Source organism: Gekko japonicus, unplaced genomic scaffold, assembly GCF_001447785.1.
Source record: "Gekko japonicus isolate JY-2015 unplaced genomic scaffold, Gekko_japonicus_V1.1 scaffold3832, whole genome shotgun sequence".
Taxonomy (NCBI): Eukaryota; Metazoa; Chordata; class Lepidosauria; order Squamata; family Gekkonidae; genus Gekko; species Gekko japonicus.
Window position 1 is genome coordinate 46,420 of NW_015160948.1, and position 11,357 is coordinate 57,776.

At 52.0% G+C, this 11,357-nt stretch overlaps 1 protein-coding gene across 1 annotated transcript in view; it reads left to right on the forward strand.

Annotated features, from left to right (window-relative positions):
• KIAA1755 (KIAA1755 ortholog) overlaps nt 1–11,357 on the forward strand; it is a 45,278-nt gene that overhangs the window by 10,986 nt on the left and 22,935 nt on the right. The window contains exons 4-8 of the mRNA XM_015425254.1: nt 411–587; nt 4,102–4,225; nt 8,941–9,034; nt 9,919–10,005; nt 11,185–11,301. Coding sequence (XP_015280740.1) covers nt 411–587; nt 4,102–4,225; nt 8,941–9,034; nt 9,919–10,005; nt 11,185–11,301 — 599 coding nt within the window. The remainder of the gene's footprint in view (nt 1–410; nt 588–4,101; nt 4,226–8,940; nt 9,035–9,918; nt 10,006–11,184; nt 11,302–11,357) is intronic.

Genomic DNA, 11,357 nt, shown 5'->3' on the forward strand with positions numbered 1-11,357 from the left:
TGGACCACTGGTCCGATCCAACAGGGCTCTTCTGATGTTCTTCTGAAGGCCTTGGCCTCTGTGTCCTGTTGTTGGTCCTCCAGAGGAACTGGTTGGCTGCTGTGAGAGGCAGGATACTGGACTAGATGGACCCTCACTGGTCTGATGCAGCAGGGCTCTTCTGATGTTCTTATGAAGGCCTTGAACCTCTCTGCCCTATTGCTGGCCCTCCAGAGGAACTGGTTGGCTGCTGTGTGAGACAGGATGCTGGACTAGGTGGACCACTGGCCTGGTCCAACAGGGCTCTTCTGATGTTCTTACGTTTTTCAGTTAAGCAGTTCTCTTTGTTTCTTCTGTAGGACAGTCTAGGTGGCCTTTTGGTACATTCCGTCTGTACAATTCCCTAACTCACAAGTTTTCTTCTTGCTCAGGTACCCATCAGGTTGATGCTGTGCTTTCGGAAGTCCCCGTACACACGAGCCCAGAAAGCGCCACAGTGGACACTTCATCCACGGACTCTCTTCCTCCCGGATCCAGCTCCCAGGACCGTGTACCGTGGGAGATTCCCAGCTCTGAGCTTCTATCTTCTGGGATAGCATGTCTGCCAGGTATTAGGAACTGAAATGTGCGCAGGTGCAACAAACCGAGTAGGGACTGTGGCTCAGTGGTAGAGCCTCTGCTTGGCATGCAGATGGTCTCAGGTTCAGTCGCCGGCATCTCCAGCTAAAAGGACCAGGCAGGAGGTGATGGGAAAGACCTTCCTCTGCCTGAGACATGGGAGAGCAGCTGTCTGTCTGAGCAGACAACACTGACCATGATGGACCAAGGGTCTGATTTGGTATAAGGCAGCTTAAGAACATAAGAGAAGCCAGTGTAGGATCAGGCCAAGGGCCCCTCCAGTCCAACACTCTGTCACAGAGGGGCCAAAAATACCAGGTGCCCTCAGGAGGTCCACCAGCAGGGCCAGAACTCCAGAAGCCCTCCCACTGCCCCCCCCCCCAAGAACCAAGGACACAAAGCATCCCTTGCCCCAGACTGAGAGTTCCTGTCTATACCTTGTGGCTAAGAGCCACTGATGGACCTCTGCTCCATATGCTTATCTAGTTCCCTCTTATAAGAACATCAGAGAAGCCAGTGTTGGATCAGGCCAATGGCCCATCCAGTCCAACACTCTGTCACACAGTGGCCGAAAACACCAGGGGCCATCAGGAGGTCCACCAATGGGGCCAGGACACTAGAAGCCCTCCCACTGTTGCCTCCCCCCCCCCAAGCACCAAGAAGACAGAGCATCCCTTGCCCCAGACCGAGAGTTCCTCTCTATACCTTGTGGCTAAGAGCCACTGATGGACCTCTGCTCTATAGAAGAACATAAGAGAAGCCAATGTTGGATCAGGCCAAAGGCCCCTCCAGTCCAACACTGCCACACAGTGGCCAAAAATACCAAGTGCCACCAGGAGGTCCGGCAGTGGGGCCAGAACACGAGAAGCCCTCCCGCTTTTGCCCTCCCCCCAAGCACCAAGAGTACAGAGCATCCCTTGCCCCAGACCGAGAGTTCCTATCTAGACCTTGTGGCTAAGAGCCACCGATGGACCCCCCCAAGCCTGAAGAAGACAGAGCATCACTGCCCCAGACATAAGAGAAGCCGTGTCGGATCAGGCCAGTGGCCCATCTAGTCCAACACTCTGTGGCCAAATTCCAGGTACCATCCAGAGGTCCACCAGTGGTCCTAGAGACTCCTTGCGTCTCAGTGAGAAAGGGGGGAGCTATAAATGGGAAAAAAAAATAAATCTTCGTATTTTTAGTTTGTTGCAGAAAAAAATAAACAGACTTCCTGTGGCGCCTTAAGACGTAAAATTTTTTAAAAAAAATTCCAGCATAAAATTTATGCTTGCATAAAAATGCGCTGGTCTTAAAGGTGCCACTCGACTCCGGTTTGTGTTTTCCCGGCTAGCGTAAGGCAGTGGTCAGAGTGTCAGACTCAGGTCTGGGAGAGCGTGCCATGGGATTTTGCCAGGCGACCTTGTGCCAGTGACACGCTCTCAGCCTCATCTGTGTAGCTGCCTTCTACTGAATCAGATTCTTGGTCCATTGAGTTCAGTCTTGTCTACTCAGACTGGCAGCCACTCTCCAGGGTCTCAGGCTGAGGTCTTTCCCATCACCTACTGCCTAGTCCTTTTAACTGGAGGTGCTGCCGGGGATTGAACCTGGGACCTTCTGCATGCCAGACAGAGGCTCTTCCACTGAGCCACAACCCCTCTTGACAGCTCTCCAGGGTCTCAGGCTGAGGTCTTTCCCATCACCTCCTGCCTGGTCCTTTTAACTGGAGCTGCTGCCGGGGATTGAACCTGGGACCTTCTGCATGCCAGACAGAGGCTCTTCCACTGAGCCACAACCCCTCTTGACAGCTCTCCAGGGTCTCAGGCTGAGGTCTTTCCCATCACCTCCTGCCTGGTCCTTTTAACTGGAGCTGCTGCCGGGGATTGAACCTGGGACCTTCTGCATGCCAGACAGAGGCTCTTCCACTGAGCCACAACCCCTCTTGACAGCTCTCCAGGGTCTCAGGCTGAGGTCTTTCCCATCACCTCCTGCCTGGTCCTTTTAACTGGAGCTGCTGCCGGGGATTGAACCTGGGACCTTCTGCATGCCAGACAGAGGCTCTTCCACTGAGCCACAACCCCTCTTGACAGCTCTCCAGGGTCTCAGGCTGAGGTCTTTCCCATCACCTCCTGCCTGGTCCTTTTAACTGGAGCTGCTGCCGGGGATTGAACCTGGGACCTTCTGCATGCCAAACAGAGGCTCTTCTGTTGAGCCACAACCCTTCCCATAGCATACCTCACAGGGGTAACGGTAATGTTAAAGGTTTCCCTTGCTCAAAAGCCAGTCGAATCCGACTCTAGGGGGCGGTGCTCATATCCATTTCCAAGCCGAAGAACCAGCGCTGTCCAAAGACTTCTCCGTGGTCATGTGGTCGGCATGACTAGACGCCGAGGCGCACGGAACGCTGTTTCCTTCCCACCGAAGTGGTACCTGTTTATCTACTTGCAATTTCTTGCTTTCGAACTCTAGTTTGGCAGGAGCTGGGGCCCAGAGATGGGAGCTCAGTCCATCATGCGGCACTCGGATCTCAAACTGCTGAACTACCGACCTTACAGCCTGCAGCTCAGCGTTTTAACCACTTGAGCCACCGCAGCTCCTACCTCACCGGGGTGCTGAGGATAAAATGCAGGAATGTTGTAAGCCACTGTGGGCCTCCAGTAGGGAGGACAGTGAAATGTAAATGAAATAAACAAGTGGTGGACTAGAATTATGGGGACAGTTAGGCCGGGTGTATGTGTGTGTGGGTGCGGTCAGACAGCATGCTGGGAACGGTTTAAACGGCTCGGGCCCTGATGCGGTCTTTTTTAACCTGGAGAATCCCAATCACACTCACCTCCTTGCTCCGGATCGCTGCGCAGCCACATCGCTCCCCGCCGTCCACACGTGGGAGTGTGCTTCACTGTTGTTTTTCTCTCTCTCTCATCTTGGGCATGCGCACAGGCAGCCCTCTGTAGAACGAACATTTTCGCGCGTGCGCAGAACAGCGATATCCACTTCAACCCGACTGCTCTAGCACTTCCCTTTAAACTTTAAAGGAACACTTCCCTTTAAACGTTTACCCCGAAAAGGGCCTCCGTGAGATCCCGAAATTGTCTAAAGGCACTATTTAAACATTGTTTGTAATAACGCAGTGGCGGAGCTCCGCCTATGCGCACACCGGCAACGCTCGGGAAAAAAAATGGCGGGCGAAAAGCGGAAGGCTCGAGCAGCTTTCGAGCGGGGAGGGGGTTTAAACCAGAAGCGGCTCGACACCGGAGGCACAATCACACATGGGGGAAATGCAGCTGGAGCCGGAGAATCAGGAAAACACCACTTGGGGACCTGGTATCAAAATACTCCGGGTTAAAGCGGTTTTGAGCCAGAAAGCGGCAGCTGGGGATGGGAGGCAGATGTTGACGGTGTGAAAGCGGACTAAACGGCCCATCTGACCGCACCCCCAGTGTGTATCTTGACAAAGAGAACGTTGATGTTGCATTTTTTACAAAGGAATCCTGATTCTTGCCTCAACCTTCCCCTGCATTTCAGGGAGCACCGATAGACTTGGGAGAGCCCTCCTCCAGATCACCACGAGCGGCTCAGCTTGGCAGGCCTCCTGGTGCTCCGTCCGAGAGGTGACGAACCTCCTCCTCTTCCTCGCCTCCCTCCCCAGGTAAGCCCCCTCGAGCTCCTAATGAGAATGAGGCAGACAACCTTTCTGCACTCCCGGCCCTGCGCTTACCTAACCCTTTTTCAGGTAGCCCTGTCATAGGTCTGGGATGTAAAGGGGCGGCCCTCCTGTTTCCTGTCTCAGCTCTCCCTGGCTCACCAACCGTTTGCTATCTTATGCTTGACCTTGTAGATGCTCCAGCTGCAGTTTCACTTGGCTGGGAAAGTTAACGGCTTTTCGCTTCGCCTGCTTGCTTTGCCCGCCCGCGCGAGAGATGTATCCATTGGCTCATGCTTACTGAGGGGATGTTTGAGTCTAGTATAAGTCAGAGGCCCTCATATTGGCGGCCATTCCTGACACAAGCTGGACACGTGGTCTCTAGTACTGCATTTACCAATAAACAGTTATCTTCTCATGAAGCCCTGTCTTGCGTAACCTGACTAAGGACTCTGACACCTTTCTCCCATCTTCATTATCCCAAGAATTTTCCCCCTTTTTTTGCAAATAGGATGTATTTCACTTCAGCTAGATAAGAACATAAAAACTTGAGACCTGCTGGATCAGGCCAGTGGTCCATCTAGTGTTGCCAACCTCCAGGTGGTGGCTAGAGATATTCCACTATTACAACTGACCTCCAGGCAACAGACGGCCGTTCACTTGGAGAAAATGGCTGCTTTGGAAGGTGGACTCTTTGGCATTAGACCCCGCTGAAGTCTCTCCCCAAACCCCACCTTCCACAGACTCCACTCCCTCCTAATTCTCCAAGTATTTCCTAACCTGGAGCTGGCAACTGTAAGTCCAGCATTCTGTCTCGTGGTGGCCAACCAATTCCTCTGGAGGGCCAACAACGGGGCATAGAGGCCGAGGCCTTCATAAGAACACCAGAAGATGCCTGCTGGATCAGACCAGTGGTCCATCTAGTCCAGCCTCCTGTCTCACACTGTGGCCAACCAATTCCTCTGGAGGGCCAACCACAGGGCAGAAAGGCTGAGGCCTTTGTAAATACACCACGCCGGAAGAATAACAACACCTCGCCAAGTCTGGAGACCCGACCGAGCTAAAGCCGACCCGACGACAAAAACCGCCACAGGGGGGGTGCTGGTAGGCTGTCCCACCCCGATATACTCACTGTGGCCCTAGTTAAGGAATATGGGTGATTAGCACCAAGAAATATGTAAGCCGCTCAGAGACCCCTAGCCAAGGGGTTCGAGCGGGGTATCAAGCTAAAGGTTAAATAAAAATTAAAAAAAAAACCATAGGAAGAGCCCTGCTGTATCAGACCAATAGTCCACTAGTCCAGCCTCCTGTCTCACATAGTGGCCAACCTCTTCCTCTGGAGGGCCAACATCAGGACACAGGGACCGAGTCCTTCCCCTGATGTTGCCTGCTGGCGCTGAGATTCAGAGGTTGAGTACCTCTAAACATGGAGGTTCCCTTTAGTCAACATGGTTAGTAGCCACCGATCGGCCTCTCCTACATGAATCGGTCTAAAAAAGGTAAAGATTCCCGTGCTCAAAAGCCAGTCGAATCTGACTCTAGGGTTGCGGTGCTCATCTCCGTTTCAAAGCCGAAGAGCCAGCGTTGTCCGAAGACGTTTCCGTGGTCATGTGGCCAGCATGACTAAACACCAAGGCGCACGGAACACTGTTACCTTCCCACTGAAGTGGTACCTATTTATCTACTTGCAATTTCTTGCTTTCGAACTGCTAGGTTGGCAGGAGCTGGAACTAGAGACGGGAGTTCACTCCGTCATGCGGTGCACTCGGGTCTCGAACTGCTGAACTACCGACCTTCCACAACCTGCAGTTCAGCGTCTTAACCACTTGAGCCACCACAGCTCATCTGATCTGAATCGGTCTAATCCCCTTTTAAAGCCATTTATGCTCATGGCCTTCACTACATCCTCTGGCAGCAAATTCCACGTTTCAATCTCTGGCTGTGTAAAGAAGGTGTTTCCTTTTGGATGATTTCCATGGCTCTCTTCTGGATCTCGTTGGAAAACCCTCTTCCGCCTTATGATTCCAAACGTGCTTTCTGGCTTCCAAAAGCGGAGAAGAAAAGCCTGGATTTTCCAAGATTTCTCATCCAGTCTGTCTGTTTTGTTCCACGGACACTAGTTGAAACAATTTGAGACTAACTTCCCGTGCTGTACCTCATGTTCATGCCTGGGAAAGACAGAGCGGGTTGAGGTTCTTCTGGGGTTCGGTTCTTGATGTTGTCGGTCTCTCTTTCCCCTTTTCTTGGGCATCGCATAGCAGGATCTCTGGTGGGGTTGCCAGATCCGGGTTGGGAAATACCTGGAGATGTTGGGGGTGGAGCCTGAGGAGGGCGGGGTTTGTGGGGAGGGACTTCAGTGGGGTGTATAAGACCATAGAGTCCACCTTCCAAAGCAGCAGTTTTCTCCAGGGGAACTGACCTCTGTCACCTGAAGATCAGATATAATCTCAGTAGATCTCCAGCCACCACCTGGAGGATGGCAACCCTCTTCCTGGTGACTGACTGACCATCTGATGGAGGCTGGTGAAGCATGGATACTGTGATGCTCAATCCAGAACTCACAGAAATCATAGAATCATAGAATCAGGGAATGTTAGAGTTGGAAGGGACCTTGCAGGTCATCTAGTCCAACCCCCTGCACTCTGCCGGAGCACAGCCGAAAGAGAGCCCTACAACATACCTGAAAGATGGTCGCCCAGCCTCCGCTTGAAAACGTCCAGCGAAGGAGCACCCACCACCTCCCGAGGCAGTCTGTTCCACTGCTCAACCACTCTTACAGTGAGGAAGTCTCTCCTGATATTTAGCCGGTATCAACTACCTTGTAATTCCCACCCATTAGATCTAGTCTTGCAATCCGGAGCAAGAGAATAGATCCGCTCCATCTTCTACATAACAGCCCTTCAGATATTTGAAGACTGCAATCCTGTCCCCTCTAAGCCTTCTCTTTCCCAGGCTAAACAGACCCAACTCTTTCCTCCTTTCCTCCTATAAGACTTGGATTCCAACCCTCTCACCATCCTGGTTGCCCTTTTCTGGACACGCTCGAGCTTGTCAACATCCTTCCTAAAATGTGGTGCCCAAAACTGGACACAGGACTCCACCGTTACACAACTCTTGACTGTCAAAAAGTTTTTTCCCTAAAATCCAGCTGGTACCTTCCCGCCCTTAATTTAAACCCATTCTTGCGAGACCTCTCCTCTGCTGCCAAGAGGAACCGCTCCCTGCCCTCCTCTAAGTGCCCTTCAGATACTCAAGAGAGCCATCCTGTCCCCCTCAGCCTCCTCTTCTCCAGACTGAACATTCCCAAGAAGTCCCTCAGCCTTTCCTCACTGGGCTTGGTCTCCAGGCCCCCGATCATCCTCGTCGCTCTTCTCTGCACCCGCCCCATTCTGTCCACATCCGTTTTGAAGGGAGGCCTTCAGAACTGCGCACGAGACTCAATAATCTCAACATGTTTTGGAACTCGCAAGGGTGTCTTTAATCACGGTTCCCTTCCAACATGGCCCTTCAGAGTTAAGAGAGAATTTGGTTATCTCGGTGTGCCTCAGCCTTTTCTTGCAGGGCTTCTCGGTCTCCAGGCCCCCGATCATCCTCGTCACTCTCCTCTGCACTCGCTCCATTCTGACCACATCCTTTTTGAAGTGAGGCCTCCAGAAATGCATACGAGACTCCCGGTGCAGTTTGACCAATGCAGTGTGCAGTTCTTTAAATCATCTTGCCTGGTGCCAGGGGTGTTGGACTGGGTTGGTCTCTGGCCCCTTCCAACAACCTTTGGTCCTGTTATGTGATTCTAAACAGGTGACCAACGAGTAGATATGTAAAACTTCTGGAAATTTTGAAGCTCGGGAAAAAAAACGTTTTATTCCCGTTTTTTTGGGGGGGGGAAATTGAAATTTTCAGAAAAATTGAAAAAAATGCTACATTAGCATTTCTTTTGTCTTTTCTAGATTGAAAGTCATTCTGTTACTTTAGGAACATAAAATATGACCGGACATTTTTACTTGGCATGAAATTATCACAACTAGCATATTAAAAATATAGTGTATCCAAACAATTATTTCAAACAGAATACCCACGCACATGCAAAAACAAAACTTAAACTTTTTTGTTTTCTTTTGACAATCGCACCTCCTAAAGGAAGAAATGCATCTTGTTCTTGCATTGGAGGGTTCAGTTTGTAACCTAGGACTTGCTTGTCCTCAGTGCACAGAAATTAGATCAATCTGATACCACACACACACACACACACACACACACACATATAAGAAATGATTTGGAAAATATTTGAACACCTTGTCTTAAAATATCTTATTCATCATGTTAAAATAAAACGTTCCATAATCAATTTTTCTTTCTTTTTTTTCTTTTTTCAATTTTTCCAATTTTTCAGAAAAAAATAAAAAGGCTTCAAGAAAAAAAATGGGGAAAAACGTTTTTTTTTCTGAATTTTTCTGGCCCTTCACATCTCTACTAAGGAGACACTTGCAAGCAATTCCCTTAATTGTAGTGGCGCTTTCCCCAGCTAACAGAAGCACAGGAACAAAGCTCCCCGTGCCTTCCCGAATCTCCCATCGAGAGCCGACGAAGAAGGCGATTTTGCATCCTCCCTGGCTTTCCTTTATGCCTTCCTTTCTCTCCCCTGAGTTTTCTGTGGCCACCAGTAAGTACGTCCCACCATTTCCCTCCAAGACATTTTGGTAGCATCTCCTTCCTTCCCACAGGAAACCTGAGCATGATGCGGGGCTGACGGCTGTCATTGATGCCAGGAGAGAGCCGCTGTCCCCTGTCCTCTCTGCCGCACTGGACTCCGTCCAGGTAAGCCCAGGTGGGTGAAGGGAACAGGGCACCTTGCGTGGAGTGTGGGCTCTGTCTTCTTGGTGCTTGGGTGGGGTGGGGGGCAGAGTGGGAGGGCTTCTGGAGTTCTGGCCCTGCTGGTGGACCTCCTGATGGCACCTGGGTTTGGGCCAGGGGTCATTTCCTGCAGGAGCGCACAAGAACGGAGCTCCAGCAGCAAAGAGCCCAGGGGGCAGGCACATGCAACAAGCCCCACCCCCTGCTCCCAGCAGCCCTCAGTCAGAGCAAGAAGCAGCCAGGTAAGCTGCAGAGCCCCCCCCCTTGGCCCCCCGGTCCAAAACAGTCCAGTGGCACCTTTAAGACCAGGTTTTATTCAGGCACAAGCTCTCCCTCCTCTGCCAGGACAGATCTGCACGTTCCCCCCCCCCCAATAGCTAGCAATCCGAAACAGTCCAGTGGAGCCTGAGCGGTGGGTGTTGCCTTCTGACACACTCCCGGTGACATCAGGGGGTGTGGCACATGCAAATGAGTTATGCTAATGAGTTGTGCTAATGAGATCCTGCACCTCTTTTTCTAACCCTAACCCTGGTTTGGGCCACTGTGTGACACAGATTGTTGGACTGGATCGGCCACTGGCCTGATCCAGCACGCCGTCTCTCCTGTTCTTGTGTTCTTATCACTGTTCTGACAGAATAACTGAGCGTGCTTTCGACAGCTGTAGAGCAGAACGTTGCAAAGGGCCTCCGGGAAGGCCTCTGTCTTAAAGACAGGCAGGCCCCGTGCCGAGAAGACGTTCATTGGTTTGCCATCCCCCAAAGTCGCATTTGCAAGCCCCAAGGTCAGAGAAAGCCCTTCAGAGGCCAGCTTTAGGAAACGATGACTCTTCACCCTGTTCTCCTTCGCAGAAGGCCTCCCCTGGCTCCATCCGTGCCGTCCTGATATTGGCAGAGAAGGAGACTGTGCCCCATCTGGACAAGTTCCCTGGCTTGCAGGTGAGTCCTTCAGGTGAACTCTCGCGTCTTCCGCATGCTATCCTTTGCCTGCTGATATTCCAGGTTGAACATTCGGTTTGGAAGTGGCCAGGGCTCTTTTTGTAGAAAAAGCCCAGCCGGAACTGATTAGGATAATAGGCCATACCCAACAGCAGGAACTCATTAGCATATTAGGCCACACCCATGACAGCATGGCTCATTAGCCTATTAGGCCACACCCCCGTGTTGCCAGAAGTGTGGTTATCCAGCCACACCCACCTTTTGCTTCTTATTCTGTTTACCTTGTTTGTGGTCAAAACCCTGGGCCTTTTTTTGTAGCAGGAACCCCTTTGCATGTTAGGCCACACACCCCTAATGTAGCCAATCCGAATGAGTTCCTGCCGTTGGGTGTGGCCTGTTATGCTAATGAGTTCCTGCTGGGCGTGGCCAACTCGGGAGCCAGCCGGAACTCCGTTCCTGTGTGTTCCTGCCCCAAAATAGCCCTGGAAGTGGCCAATGTTCTCGCTCCCCCATGTCCGTCCTTCTGGCTCATTCGCCCGTCGATCGTGACTGAAAACTCAACAGGAGAAGCTTCCCCCCCCCATAGCTGCACTTTTGTGTGTCAGAAGGCCTCCCCTGTCAATGAACTGCTGCCTTTTGCAAGACCATCAGAAAGGAGCCCTGATGGATGTACAGGCTGCAGCCCGAGCGAGGGACTCGGGGACAACCTTAGGAGCCTTTCCTGCAGCCCCCCCGAGACTGGGACCCCTCCTCACCCTCCCCTGCCCTCTCTGCTCTCCACCAGGGCAGCATTCCTCCCCAGTTCCGACCAGCTCCCTCTTATCAATGACTCAAACACCGGTCAGTGCAGAGATCCCTGATAGGCTAGGAGATGCTGCCGCTGCAAGCTTTTCATCCATTATAAGCATCGGAAAGAGTTTACTCTTCTGTTATCAATGCTGCTCAGGTTAGTGAGTGGAACGTGAACTATGGATGAGTCTGACTAATTGCTGCTTTACAAGGAGGAGGGCGCCCTTTGACCCGCACCACGCAGAGTGCCTTAGGGGTCCCCTCCGGCCCATCCACCATCCCTTTGGAAAGCGATTCTTTCCCGTCCTCTTTAAGGGTGGTCCTCAGTGAACGAGGCGGACCCGGCCTTCTGGCCACCCCACTGACTGTCTTATTGTGCCCTTCCTGCAGGTGGAGCTGCTGAGCTCTCTCAAGGCTCTGAGCCGCCATGTGGAAAGTAGTCAGCTGACGCGGGCCCTGGAGGGCACCTTCCCGTATTGCCACAGCGAGTGGGTTCAGTACTTCCAGGTGTCTGTCGCCATGACCACTCATCTCCCTCCCTCCCTCCCTCCCTCCCTCCCTCC